The following is a 15,362-nucleotide window of genomic DNA, read 5'->3' as shown; positions in this document are numbered from 1 at the left end:
AGCTGATTTGTAAGTCATGTTGGCACTTCCTCTCACTGAATCTTGTTTCTCTGGTTCTTCTTCTCTTCCTCTTCCTCACCCTCCCCTTCCCCCTTTCCTCCTCCTCTTCCCCTTCCCCTTTTCCTTCTTTTGGTAAGAGTCCCTTACCATAGTTACATAAAAAATTTAACTCTCATGACTGTCAAAGCCAGATCCTCCGTTTACGTATCTAATTTTACTACTGAAAGAAGCAACAGGATCTCATGCAAAGAGCACTGGACAAGGAATGTCAAAAGGCATCACCTATGTACCCTTGGGGGAGGCCTACCCTCTTTCAGAAGTCTCGGCTCCATGCATCTTAATGTTCACTTTAGAGCTGTTTGCAAAATTCTCTTCACGTCAGAAAACTCTTCTGTAATGGCATTATCATTATGAAGTTAATTATCAGATTAATAACTATCAGATAAATAATTTAACATATCAATCAACACTAGGTCCTGAGGCCCATCATTTAATAGGAGAAGAGACACATTGGGGCTATATATTAGGACTTGTGCAGATCAGAGAAAACTGAGAAGCAACAAAAAATAACCGTTACATCTAGTAGGACTATCAGACCCACTGGTTTTCAGATTGAGGGAAGTTACAGAGGTGACTGAACTCAACATACAACAAAAGATACAAGTTAGCCCACAGAACACAGAATATTTCTATATGAAAAGAGACGTTCTTGAAGACCTTTAAAGAAAAGGCATACTCTCATTTATCTGTGAGACTCCTGAGCGAAAGAGGGTAGAACAGATCACGTGATGCACTTTTCCAACTCTGTGATTTTGTGATGCATGAGGCCTGCCTCTGTGTGTGTATGTGTGTGTGTGTGTATACATATCCACATACGTACAGATACAGAATCTGCCACTCATCCCTGCTCAATATTTGAGAAACAATGTGTCATGGCTGACTGGAAACATGGAGAATGAAGCCTTCTTTCTCCTCTGCCTCTTAACAGCAACACTGATGACCACTTTTCAATTTTAAGTCATTTGAAATGAGTACAGTATAGTTTAAAATACATTTGTGCTTTCACTTATTTTTAAGGGGCAAAAAATCCCTTAATTTTGTTCTCTAAGGAAGGATCTAGTTTGTTTGCAAGAATACACTAAATTTAAACTGAATTAGCCTCAGCTTTTTCTACTTCACCTCCGAGGTTGACCTCTGGGCACATGGTGCAGCGAGGTGCCGGCCAGGGCAGATTCTGTTTTCACCGACAAGCCTCTGTAACATCTGATTGGCTTCAGAGCCAAAGGACAGATTTAATTCCTTCAGCTTAAAAAATAAATTTTTTCCAAACATCTCTGGGTTTTCATACTTCATTTAAAAATAATTTTTAGCATCTCCAAAGAGAAGAAAAACAGTCTTCTAGAAGTCTATTCTCCACTTTATTTCAACATGTTCATACAGTACCCTTAAAAAAAAAACAACTTTCCACATATTCATCTATTCTTAGTACATTTTTAGAAAACAAGTTGGAAAAACTCAGCAATCTCTAATTAATAGGTAAAATCAATTGGTTTTATGTCATTTTCCTAGATTTTTTTCATTAATCTGCAGTAATCCTCGGTGTACAAAAGTTATTTCCAGCTGCCACCCACGTGCCTTGGCTCCCAACTACCAAAGCAGATAAGAAACTGTACTGTGCCTCTGTTAGCCTGCTAAGAACTAAGTGGTCGTCTACTGCAACACCCCCAAAATTTTTAAGATTGCTGGGAATACGTATCATGCTACATTAAATCCAAGTCCTTGGTAATGCTAAGGGTTTCAACCAAGAAATGAGGCTTGGTGATTTGAAGGCAGCCACGAAGTTGGTTAGTACAACCAAATGATCCCCAACCTAACAACCAAACCACACCACAAACCAGCATCTATCTCTTTCTCCTACAAAAAATTGGAGCATATTCCTCCCAGCCTGGGTAAGGGGCCATCCCCTTCATTAATAACAAGGAAAAAACTGATATGAAGAATTAAAAGACTCATTAAGAGCTTTGTAGTCTAAGTACATAAATAGTTTAAATATCTTTTGAAAACTGACAATGGAAGAAGAAAGTCTTCATGAACTAAATACTTCATTTCCCTCTTTGTGTTTAGAGCAGTTAAAATGTTAGCCAATGTCCCTCTAAAGGTATATTTATGTTCGATGTGAGATCTCTGCCCTCCATCCCATTTTGCTTCTCCTCCTCTAGCCCTGCTGTTGACCTTCTCTTTATTGGACTGTGGGCTGCTCTGTGCATTCCTCAGGGTCAAGGTGATGTCACTCTGAGAAGAGAGGAAAGGGCCCTCCCAAGCGCCTGGGAGGGGACTGCTTCTTCTGGACGTCCTCCCTGCTACCCGAATCCACAGCCACCTCTGGTTTTCAGGTTATGCCAGCTGAAGTCTTCCATGATTCCAGCACGTTCAAGTATAAGGGATTTCCCATGATCAAAAAGTATAAAATCAAACAAGAGCTTATACCTCCTCCAAAACCCACACCCTAATTAACTATTTCCAGTATTCTGGCATGTGAGGGTATCAGGCAACATCAGAGCAAAACTGAACAGAAGCCACGGACCTTCTTTTACATAACATAGCCTGGGGATCTGAGTGCCCGCCCTTGGGTTTAGACCTATGAACAGCAAAGTCTTCTCTCCATAATTATTGTCCCATGGTCCGAGATGCTACCTAAGTCCTTGCTGGAGCCTGTAAGCCCAGGGCATATTTATTTTATAGCTAGTGAGGAGGAGATCTGTAATAAAAGGAAGCCCAGTCAGTCACAGGATGTTAATTCAGGGTGGACCTATTTCTTTATTGAACAAATATCCTGGAAGAGAAGGGCCTGGCGTGCCTCTTGTGAACCTCTGTGTTCATGCTACACTGAGCATTAACCCTCACTCGAGCTCACCCACTGTATACAAGAATTCCTAGATTTCCATATTTACAAAATCTCCTTCGCGGAAGAAATCAAACTGTACTTAAGTTCTTTAGACGATGAGGATGATGATGAGGATGATGCAACTAATAAGATGGTCTCACTTTTAATGAAAAATGGGATTTGAGAAAATGACCACAAGTATGCAGCTTGCACTAAATACAGATCCAAAGTTGTCTTCATAAGGTCTCTGAATAGTTGATGACGGGCTGGTCGCAGTGTCCCCAGAGAGGCTCTTTGCTTTCCTGAACTTTAGAGGGATCCCCTTTCTTTGCCCCAATCCTAGCAAGTGAAAGCTAACAACACCCCTAAACTAAATAGGGAAAACCAGCTCATGCTGTTGATTTACCGAGCCTGAGCGAGCTGCTTTGATAATCTACTGATGTCTCCCGGGATCTATTTTAACGATCTGCCAGAGGAGGACTAAGCAGTGATTAAAAGATAAGAACCTTCAAGATCTTTTGAGAAGGGAATTACAATACAACAGATTGCTGGTTCCCCTTTACTTCCTGAGCCTCTGCAGATGCTGGGTCTCTTCAGAGCAGGGTGAGCCGTGGGGATCCGCTGCTCTATGGGGACACCAGTGCAGTCCGGAACACCTGTGTCAGCCCTTTAAGACCTGCTACTTCTCAGCTGGGGCCCCTCTTGATCCTAACTGTGCCTCCTCTGGCTTTTCTAGCTGGGAGAGTCTGAATTCTCTAAATGCCAGGATGAACAGCAGAGATTTGTTAGTACCTTCAGAGATACTGGGAAAAAAGCAGGAAAAAGAGACACAGGTATCCAGAAAAAGTCCTTTAAACAGAGCTCATATGTCTTCTTTTGACTTGTGTTAGAACCAAAGCAAAGTCCTGCTGGAGAGTCAGAATAAGCTGAATTATTTGGGGGGAGGGGCGTCGGCACTAGCCACTTCCTCCATCACCCCCTCCCCACCCCCAGATTACAAAGTATTATAGTTGGAAACCTTCACAACTGACATGCTAAATTTGGCAACTCTGAGAGTGGCCTTTGTCCTCAGGTCCCTATACATCAAGTTTACCTCTCCAGATGTTCCCTGGGCACATGCATTATTGATGGACCAGGGATCGCTCAAAAATAAGAGTGGGGGAGAGGACAAAGGCAGACCCCAGCGCACACGCTCGGCACTTTATCTCAGGGGCCGCCGGCTCCGTGGCTCAGGGGGCTCCAGTGGTGCAAATACAAAATCAATCAAGAGGCACAACCCCCCTCCCCCGACTCCCTCACACGCACACGCACACCGAGACGCGGGCACCCTCCGGAAAGCAGCATTACCGGCTCCTGCTGTTGCATGGATTTCCCTGAAGCATTTGGCTCCTTGGCTGTAGTCATGATTTCCTGTTCAGGGTGCACACAGGCACAGGGGCAGGTGCGATCTGCCGGGGAGTTTGGGGCCACCGGAGTCCACTGGGCGGGAGGACCGGGATTTAGTCCGTGCTTCCCAAATCGCACGGCTACTGGGGCAGGGTGGGGGAGGACCAGTGGGCAGAGCAGCCTAGTTTTCTTTTTAAATGCAAAGAGCAGAGAGCGGCTCCGAAAGGGGAGATGCTGCGGCTTAGCGGGGCTTCTCCAGTTAGCAACAGCCTCTGCAATCGCCACAGAAACAACGACAACTGCTTAGCAACCGGCAAGTGGCGGCGCGGTGCAGGAAGGGGACCCGAGTGATGCGCGCCGCTCCCACCCGCCTGCCGTGGCGCACGGCGCATGCTCGGGCCGTGGCCGCGGGGAGGGGAGGGGGCTGGGCAGGGGGCCCCGGCGGGAAGGGGGCGCGGGCGGGGGGAGGGACCCCGGCGCGGCGCGGCCACAGGCCCGGGAGCCTGTCGCCAACCTGCCCAGGTGGCCGGACCTGCGCCGCCGCCGCGGTAGAGCTGCCGGCAGGTCCCACCGGGGCGGGGCCACGAAGGGGCCACACGCGAGATGCCTTGTTTTTCCCTCTGCCAAGCGCAGGGCCTTTGGGGAGGAAGGTGGCCTGTGGGCACCAGAGAATGGCTTCTTTTCTGTTTGCTCGGTGGGTTTTTTTTTTTCTCCTGGATCGCTAGCTATGGAAATCTTGGCCTTTATTTTCCTTAAAATTCAGAAAACTTATTATGTTCCATCTTTTAACTCAAAGAATCCTCTGTTTCTCTGTGAAAATCAACCAGGACCTCAAGGGTGTCTGTTGCTTAAAAGAAGCAAAGAAAGAAAGAAGCCCATGGGGTGACCTTACAGGAACGCAAGGGCTCCCCGCCGAGTCCTGAGCTCAAGGAGAAAGCAGGGGCAGAGACGGCCGTCCTGCTCTCCGGCCTGATGTCCTTGAGCTTGGTGCTGACCCTGGGCAGACCGAGCCGCTGGTGGAGGAGAAACGCGCTGGGGCACTCTGGGCCTGATGAGCTAATAGCTTGCAGGTGGGGATACCTGGGCCTTCCAGAAACTCCAGCCAGCTCCATGCCCAGGGGTCTTCTGCTGCCCCTGTGTGTGAGGTGCCCTCTGTTAGTACTTGTCTATCTCCTCCCTGCCTTGAGCCTCTGCCTCCACCACAGGGCTTCTGGCCACAGACACTCACCGGCCTGGGGGAGCGTAGCCCTCACCCCACCCGGCCCTGACAAGCGCTCTCAGCAAGGAAGTCCTTCCCGAGCCGCTCGTCTGTCTTGCCTTCGCCCCTGCGAAGCCAGTGCAGTTCCCTGTAGAGGGAAGGCGAGGTAGGTCTGTATCCAGTTGAAAGGTGTTTCATAGAAGACGTCCCTTTGTCCTGCTCCTTCCCTGGCCCCCTGACCCCGGTCATTTGACAAGAACAGACACACGCTGGCAAAGATCCAAGGCACTGTGTCCTTCCCCAGAGGTGACAGTTGAGTCCAGATAGTGCAGAGTTGCCTGCCCCTTCCACGACGGCCTGGGCACAGATACCCAAAGGTCAGGATGGGCAGCTGGAGCTCGCCTGGCTTGGCCGAGCGTACGAACAGGAAAACCCCGTGTAAGAGCCTTGTCCCGCAATCAGGCTTTGCTTTGTGTTGTGTTTGCCTCTGATTTAGACGTCCCTGCAGGACGGGGGAGTTTCCGGCATGGGAACAGCAGTGGCGTGGATCCCGGTGTATGTGGCCTGCTCCCAGGGTGTCTGGAACATAGGTTATCACCAGTGTGGGCTGGAGGGAGTGTGCCAGGCCACACAAACCCTCAGGGGAGTCGTTGCCCAATTACGGGTTTCTAAGGAGGGAAAGCTGGGGTCACTGCGGTGTGAGGTCCCCAAGCAAACCTGACATCGAGGCCCCAGCAGCAAAGACTCAGAAAGGAGACCTGGGCAGTGAGGTGAGCAGCCACCCTCCCCCCTCGCACACCTGGACCACAGCAGCCCCGGGGGGGACCTCGGTGATGGGTGAGACCAGCAGCCCTTGCGGCAAAATGGTTCATTGCTGAGCATCTCAGAACTGGTCTGTCCTCCAGAGAGTTTCCTCTTAAATCAAAACCCCCGGCATGGGTCAAATCTTAAACCACCATCTCATAACATCTCTAAAAGCATCCACTGCTACCTTGTGGGGGCCATGAGCGCCACCCAGGACTGATATCCAAGGACAGGGACACCAACGGGGGGACAGGGAGAAGCAAAAGGAGCCAGGACCTGCTTCCTCTTCACGGTTTCCAGAACCCTGGGTCTCACCCACTAGGTGGTACCCCAGGGTGCTCAGCTGTGTCTGGTGGGGACTGAAATGAAACCCTTTGGGAACTTCTATTTTATTTCTCAATAACGACCTTAAATGTTATTTTACATCTAAAATGAATATGGATGTAATGCAAAGTTCATGCACATTTGTAAGATTATACCTTATACTTCAACGAAGTCTCCTGCTGGCATCAGATCATCAGATCACTTGGGCACTTGCCCTACCAGCCCCTCCCCCACCCCCACCCCTCCTTCCGCTACTCTCTCTTCAAGAGCCACTGGGTGGCACAGCTCGCAAACGGCTGGTGGATGGACAGGCCAGGTGGTGCCACCCGGAACCCTTCCATGGGCTCTTCTGGCACCAGGTGTCCAGAGGCCAACTTTTCTGCCTGCTTGACTTTGACCGCTTTTCAAAGAGAAAGGGCAGGACTTCCTAATGAGCCAGACAGCACAGATGAACTTGAAGGACCTTCTGCTGAGTGACGTGTGCCAGTAACAGAAGGGCAAATACTGCATGAGTCCACTTATACAGAGGAATCTAAAATCGTCAGACGTATAGAAACAGAGAATAGAATGGTTCTGCCAGGGGCCGGGGGGTGAGGGAGGCAGGGAGTGGCTATTCAGCGTGGATAAACTTTCCACCCTGCCGGATGACACAGTTCTGGAGCTGCCGTCAACATTACAACTCCAGTGAACGATGCTGCACTGTACACTTAAACATCTGTGACCTGAAATAAGTCACAGAAAAACCAACACCGCGTCATTTCAGTCAGGCGTGGAGGATAGCGGACAGTCAGAAATAAATCGACAAACCAAACAAAACCAAATACACAGATGCTGAGATGGAAGCTAAATTTCTGGTGGTGAGCACACTACCGTGGACACAGAAGTCGAAATACGTTGTACACGTAAAACATATCGTGTTGTAAACCCATGTTACCGCCATAAAAAATAAATCTATCGGTATTAACAGATACACATTACTATATATAAGATAGATAACCGGGGCTTCCCTGGTGGCGCAGTGGTTGGGAGCCCGCCTGCCGATGCAGGGGACGCGGGTTCGTGCCCCGGTCCGCGAGGATCCCACATGCCGCGGAGCGGCTGGGCCCGTGAGCCATGGCCGCTGAGCCTGCGCGTCCGCGACGGGAGAGGCCACAGCAGTGAGAGGCCCGCATACAGCAAAAAAAAAAAAAAAAAAAAAAAAGATAACCGACAAGGACCTACTGGATAACACAGGGATCTATACTCAATCTTTTGTAATAACCTATAAGGGAAAAGAATCTGAAAAATATATATATATATATGTATGTATAATTGAATCACTGCTGTACGCTTGAAACTAACACACTGTAAATCAACTATACTCCCACTGAAACAACAACAACAAAAATAAATCTAAAAACAATCTGTTAAGAGGGTAGATCCTTAAGAGAGAGAAAGGGCTGCCTTTTTTCCATGTTCTAAAATTAATCAGTATCCCCCTAGAAGAAAAACACCCCGCCCAAGTTTATCCTTTCAGCTGAAGTGTGTCCTGCACCCTTCTCTCCCAGCCTCAGTGCACATTCAGGTGATAGCATCCATCCTTAGCAAAGGGAGGAAGTCAACGCTTAGCTACTTCATAATAATGACAGTAACAGTGGCTGCCTGGTACTGCCCTGTGCTATGCACCCAAGCCCAGCATCGCTGTGAGGGAAGCCCTGCGATTCCCCCATCTGACAAAAGAAAATTGATATTCAGAGAATTTATGAAACCCATGGTTACCCAACAAGTAAGTGCCCGACCTAAACCTGGGCGTGCAGGCCAGGGGCCACCATACCACACTGCCTTGAAATGCGTGCAGAGTAGAATGTTGAAACTACTGAGCTAGTCTGTGCCAGGAAGGACACTGAGCATTTGATACCTATTATCTTAATTGATCCTTAAAAATCTCTCAGATATCCATGGCATTAGTTCGCTAGGGCCGCCACAACAAAGTACCACTAGAAGGCCAAGGTCAAAGTGTTGGCCTCTCTCTTTGGTCTGCAGATGGTGGTCCCTCTGTGTGTGTGTCTGTCCTGATCTTCTCTTCTCTTCTCAAGGACACCAGTCCTATGGGATTAGGGGCCACCCAGGGGTCTCATTTTACCTTAATCACCTTTCCAAAGATCCTGTCTCCAAATACAGTCACGTTCTGAGGTCCTGGGGGTTAGGACTTCAAGTTATAATGGTGTCGGGGGGACACAATTCATCCCCTAACACCTATTGTTACCCCATTTCACTGATGAGGAAACTGAGGCTTGAAACAATTAAGCAGCTCTTCCAGAGTCACACAGTCAGTAGTAAATGGCAGGGTTACTCAAAACAAGAGTAAGGCTCCCAAACATTCCAGCATCTTCAAAGCGGCAGGCAGCTAAAGGGGTCTCACTAAGGCCTCACTCTGGACGAGTCCCTCGTGTGGCTCTAGGGAGGATCTGGAGAGCAGTATGGACCTAGCCCTTCCCAGGTGAGTGCTCCCTGCACCAAGGGGGCAGAGAGAAGCCAGCATAAGCGGGGCATCTTCATTCTGCAGCTGAGCACCTTCCTGGAGCCCTGAGCAGGGGCTACCCTGACGCCTGCTTCTCAGCCCCCACCCTGCTCTTCACTGCACTTGCTGGACACAGGCAGCTGAACTTGGCAGAGCATGGCAGTCTGCCTGCCAAGGAGGCTGCCACCAAATGCTCACCCTGCCATGTACACACCTCCCATTCCCATTGGCCCCATTGCCCGGTGCTACAAGAAACCTCTCAGAGCCTGCAGTCCGCCTCCCTGCGTGGACCCAAAGCACAGCAGTCCTGAGCAGGTGTACCTGGATGGAGGCTTGTTCACATGTGTCCAAGATGGGCAGCTGGCACAGGCTCGGCTAGTTAGGTTTGTTTGTGGATGTGCAAGCCTGGGTCCCGCTGCAGCTCCAGGCCATTTCTCACTCCTCTGATTTCCGTTCACCTTGCCCAGAGTAGCCAATCAGCTAAAACAGCTTTGCTTCACGACTCGCTCCATCAGCAGGTCTTTATCAAGCACCTACTATGTGCAGACAGCAAAACTGCCAAGAGACAGACATGCTGGCTGCCTCATTGCTGTAAGGTAGGGATGAAAACGTCCTTAGAGTAGGACCCCTGAAGATTTTGAATTTTTTTTAGCATTAACCATCTGCAAGAGAAGCCACTTCTAACTTACAGTTCCCTGAAAATAAAAGCGAATATGGGCAGAAAGGTAAGATTCCCTGGAGAATTCAGCCAGGATCTGAAGAAGCAAGTTTAGAAAAAGAGCTTATATAGATACATACTGAAAATTACCAAGGGGGAGGAAAAGTGGATAAGTTTCCTGAAGACTGTGTTTCTCTAGAGAAACAGAACCAATAGGATGTGTGTGTGTGTGTGTGTGTGTGTGTGTGTGTGTGTGTGTGTAGCGAGAGAGAGAGATTGAGTATTTTAAGGAATTGGCTCATTTGATTGCAGGGGCTTGCAAATATGAAAGCTGCAGTGTAGGGCCATGTAGGCCAGAAGGCTGGAAACCCAGGTAAAAGGCCATCTGGAGGCAGAATTCCCTCTTCCTCCAAGGAGGTTGGTCTTTTTTTTCTTAAAGCCTTCAACTGATTGGACAAAGCCCACCCATATTGTGGAGGGTAATCTGTTTTACTCAGGAGTCTACTGATTTAAATGGTAATCACATTAAAAAACCCCAATCCTCCACAGCAACATCTAGTTTGACCAAAAGCTGGGTACCATGGCCTAGCCACACTGACACATAAACTCAACTATGACAGGCTATGAGTAGAAGTGACTGGTAAAGCATCTGTCAGGGGGAATATTCTTAATTTACTATCCTTCTCCTCCTCCTTTTTCCCATCTCTCTACCTGGGATGCTTGCTGCAATCTTGAATCATGAAACCAAGACCATTCACAGGAGAAAATAGAATAGCCATCAGATTCTTGGGCTGTTTACCTCCAAATTGCATATACAGGAGAGAGAAAGAAACTTCTCTCTTACATAAACCACCATTACTTAGGTTTTCTGTCATGCACAACCAAGCTGAGCTCAAATGAATACAGTACAAATTCCTCTTCTGTCTTCCCTTCGCATTACTCCTAACAGTTTTGCTAAGAGTATCCCCCTAAAATTATAGCCAGTTAAATTAGGAAGAAACAGGAGCTGATCTATCTTAATAGACCTGCTAAATGTATGTTGTTTTCTAGATGGAGCAAATGAGTGAGTTTCCAAATCAGGATCCAACTATGGCCCCTGGGCCAAATCCGATCCACATCTTGTTTTTTAAAATAAAGTTTTATTGGAATACAGCTGAGCCCGTTCACTTACACATTATCTAACGAGACCCTCTACACTACAGTGGCAGAGTTGAGCTTGTGACCAAGACCAGGTGGCCTGTAAAGTGTAATATATTTACTATCTGGTCCTTTGCAGACCCCAGGTCTGGAGTGACTCTGTTCCATGTCAATTACAGTTATGTTGGTTCACTCAGAATCACAAAATCAATAGAAAAAAGAACCTTGTATCAAAGTAGACCATTCCTCCCACCCCCGAAAGGGAAGGCCATAGATAAAAAGTCCTAACGCTTTTTCCCATCAGCCTAGAAGACATACATCGCGGGAAGACAAGTGTTTCCACTAATTATGAAACAGTTCACCTCTCACTGTTGTCAGGGTGTCTCCTTTTCTGGAGGGAGACTGGGGCTTGACCCAGGAGCCTCCACACACCCTCCCCTGTGTGCATCCTCACAGCATCCTCTCCAAATGCCACCCCAGTTCCATCGAATGGGGGGTCAGTGTCCTGTAAGCGGGAATCACCCGTGGATTTGGGAGTCCTGAAAGCATTCAAATGGTGTGCATAATTCATACCTCCATTACTTAGAGTAAGTGCTCAAAATGATTTGTTTGGATAAATGCATAATATCGTGTATTCAAAGGAATTCAATGACAAGCCCCATTTGAATGATTTTCATTTTTTCCTAAAAGATGCTTCCCTGGTTGATCATGAACCTTTATCAGGTAAAGTAATACTAGTCACGCTTCCTGAAGTTGAGGCCATGGGAGGTTTGGCCTGAGCCAATGTGTCCAGCTGCCCGAGAAGCCAACGGCCCCGTGTTTACTGAGATACTACTATGTGCTAGGTGCTTTGTATAAAAGTCAGGAAATCTGCTCTCATGGACTCTCAGCCTAATAGGAGAGGGGAACTTGGAACAAATAAAAGCCTTTGGGTCCTGCCTTAGGAAGTACAAGGAGAAAGACGTGATGGTGGTGGTAGGGAGGGGGTTTGGAGGCAACCTGGGTGCCCATCCTCGTGGAGGGCTACGTAGAATGCTCTGGACACACACCATGCAGTGCACACCATGCAAAGCTAAGCAGTGATGAGCAGGAAGGTAATATGTGCACAGAGCAGCATGGATGGGTTATAAACACGGTGCTCAGGGCAAAAAATAAGAAACATAAATACATATTCACACACGTATGCATATACATACACATGTAAATATATATTTACATAAATATGTGTATACAAAACACATAAGCATATACACGTAAACTCAAAACTTTTAACAAATAAAAATACATTCATACAAAATACGTGTTTTGCAAAAATACATACAGAGTAAAAGCTACCCACCAGACGTGGTATAATGTTTGCTGATGGTGGGAGGGAAGGGGGAATAAATTACAAGCTGAATAAGGAAAAAAAGAGGGTAGGAGGGAGGAAGAGAGGTGGGGAGGGAGCACAGGACCAAGGAAAGGAAGGAAGGAGGAAGACGGGTGGGCTTCGCTTGGACCACTGATGATAACCTGATGTCAACTTCACCTCCATAAACCTCAGCTTCCTCACCTGTAACTAGGCTGGAGAAAAGTCAAAATAAAATGTATCGAGAGCCCTCGGTAGCCCTGCATGATCACTTGTACCATCTTACTTAACTCTCCCAATAATCCTAGGAAATAACTGTCTAATTCTTAATTTACAGGTAAGAAAATGGGGGCTTCGAGAGAGGATCATTTGCCCAAGGTCACACAGGTAGCTGTTTGATTGACGGGCCTGGTGTGAATCTACATCTAAGTCCAACTCTCTGCCCTCTGTGTCGATGGACCACACGCTCTAAATTGCATATTCCCTAAATACTTTCCAGCTGGAAAATGCTATTCTGTGAGTCCAGGTAGATATTCCAAGGTTGATAATCACATTTCTGAAAATTGCCATTATGCAAAAGACTTTGAAACCACCCCACATTTATGTTCACACCCGGCTATTAGATTGCAGCCTCAACTCAACGGTCGGGGGACCAGATGCAGCACAAACTCTGCGGCATTTTGAAAACCTCATTTAAAAATGTGTGTGTTTCAGGATTCCCTGGTGGCGCAGTGGTTGAGAGTCTGCCTGTCGATGCAGGGGACGCGCGTTCGTGCCCCGGTCCGGGAAGATCCCACATTCCACGGAGCGGCTGGGCCCGTGAGCCGTGGCTGCTGAGCCTGTGCTCCACGACGGGAGAGGCCACAACAGGGAGAGGCCCACGTACCGCAAAAAAAAAAAAAAAAAAAAAAAAAAATGTGTATGTTTCATCACGAAGTAGCTTAATTCCATTCCGGTTGCTTTGCCTTTCACATCTCCCCCTGACCCATCTCGCACCTTGAAACCCGACCAGAGAGCAAGGGCACCCTGGCACCCAGGCAGGTCGGCCACCTGAGCTGGCAGGTCATAGCTGGGCACTGCCTGCTTCTCCTTGAGTGTCCCATACCGCCAGGATGACCTGGGCAACAGCAGCTCGACAGATGCCTTGTTGACGGCCCCAGTTGGTCTTTCTGGGGCTGCTCACGAGGCCAGCTGTGAACAAGCTCTCCTGTTATTTGGGTAACACCAGCTGTGGTGGGGGACTCAGATATTCCTGCCATCACGTTGTCATCAATGGTGTCTCAGGACAGATGTCCTCAAAGGAGCCTCTGGGTCATCCTCCTGGCGTGCATTTCATATCCTCTCTGGTTTCCCAGGACCTCTGCTCACCCCCTGCCATCTGGCCCAGGTGTGGCTGTGTAGCAATAGGATCCAGGTCAGGAAGAGCTTTCATACCCATATAGGAGAATATGTCTTATATAACACGTCCCTCCAAGCCTCCAAGTTGTCCTGCTTTGTTTTCAACATCAAAGAAAGAAAGAAGCAGATTCCTGCAGATAATTCCCAGAGAAGCATCCGTCAGTGAAATCCCTACTGTCCAACTTTGCAAAACACATCCGACTTGGCTTTGGAGTTGAGTGTAAATGACGGTGTACCTGACACCCAAACGGGCCACTTCAAATTGGAGATGCATATAAAAAATGGCAATCTAAGACACTTGGTATTTTCTCTTGGAAGGTAATATCAAAGCGTGGGCATGAAAAAGGAGGGTCAAAGAAAACATGTCTTCCACCAAAGGAGGAGCACTAGTTCCACCCCAACCCCCCCATCTGATGAGCTCCTATACATCCTTCAAAGCCCAGTTCAAATGCCACCTCCTACCTCCTCCTAGACTTCATCCCTTGCCTCTTGCTCTCCCATCACACTTTTCATGTCCCACACTTGTGTGAAGTCTTGTTACATCACAGCTCCACCGTCCACTTCCCCTCCTGGCTTCCTAGCCCCATCGTGGGTTTCTCCAGGGCAAGGCCAAGGTAAAATGAAGGGCTGCATATCAGTTAAAGGAATGAGCTTTAATGTCAGAATAATTTCTTATTTGCAAATCCCAGGTCTGTTCGCTTGCTGTCTGTGTACAAGCCACTGAGTCCAGGTTTCAGCTGTTAAATGCACACAACAGTGGGCAGCTTATAGAGTATGGTCAGAACTAAATTAGGTCAACTCTGTAAACCAGTGGACACAGAGGAGGGGCTAAATCAGCAGCTCTTCTCATTGCTGGACTGAGGTCACCTTAAGGACATGTCTTCTTCTTTGTATCCTCTGTGCTTAGCACACAGGAAACAACAGAAAAATGGGTGTGTTAGGGAGAGAACTTTGGGAACACTTGAGTGTCACCTCCACTGAAATTCAGAGGACAAGAGTGTTTCTTCACATGAGCACCAGGAGAGGTCAGAACCAGATCATTCATTTTAGGCAACTCGTTATCAGCACAGACATTCAGACAGAATCACAACACAGAGTTCCTGTTTGAGCCTCATGGGGTAGTATGGATACAGTTCACAGATCACTGAGAGATGGAAACGTGGATGTAGACCCCCTTGGGAGGATGCAACCGCATGCACAGGAGGAAATGTCAGGTGGAATGGCTGCCAAGGTGACGAGGTTGGGAGAAGAGGCTTCCCGAGAACTTGGGGCTCCATCCTGCCCTACCCCTGTTTCAGCATCCAGCCAGGGCACTTGTCCTCCCCACACCCCCCGACGAGAGCCATATGTCATTGAAACGAAGGGCTCCCCGGCTTAAAACACAGGATCCGCCGAGTCCCTCACTACAGGTGACCACTTTTCAAGGAGAAAGAATTAAAAGGGAAGAACAATGGCCACCAAAGAGAAAAAAATGTCTTACATTTTAGAAATCAACAATGAAATACACGAGGAAGACATATTTCCTCGATTCATCAGACAAGCTTAAAAGGTTCTATGTGCCTTATTACGTCTTTTTTAAGAGTCTCTTTTGCTGAAAATTAGAACTAAGCAAAAGTCCTTAAGAATTAGAGCCCAGCCTATTGAATAAGAATAAGAATATCTGCCATTGAGTACTGACTGGGAGTCAGACTCTCCGCCAGCCCCCAAGAAACAGAAAAGATAACT

At 47.8% G+C, this 15,362-nt stretch overlaps 1 protein-coding gene across 5 annotated transcripts in view; it reads right to left on the bottom strand.

Moving 5' to 3' along the window:
* Positions 1-15,362, bottom strand: part of DPP6 (dipeptidyl peptidase like 6) — a gene marked incomplete at both ends in the record, with an annotated part of 1,078,039 nt that overhangs the window by 576,632 nt on the left and 486,045 nt on the right. For 2 of the 5 annotated variants that reach the window (XM_082632825.1, XM_082632827.1), the window contains one exon: positions 4,232-4,288. The exons of the other annotated variants lie outside the window; for them this stretch is intronic. In XM_082632825.1, coding sequence (XP_082488951.1) covers positions 4,232-4,288 — 57 coding nt within the window. Of the gene's footprint in view, positions 1-4,231; positions 4,289-15,362 lie in introns of those variants that run through there. 5 annotated transcript variants of the gene reach the window in all.

This window comes from Mesoplodon mirus (assembly GCF_964341445.2).
Source record: "Mesoplodon mirus genome assembly, chromosome: 9".
Lineage (NCBI taxonomy): Eukaryota > Metazoa > Chordata > Mammalia > Artiodactyla > Ziphiidae > Mesoplodon > Mesoplodon mirus.
This window is presented reverse-complemented; position numbering and strand designations above follow the sequence as displayed.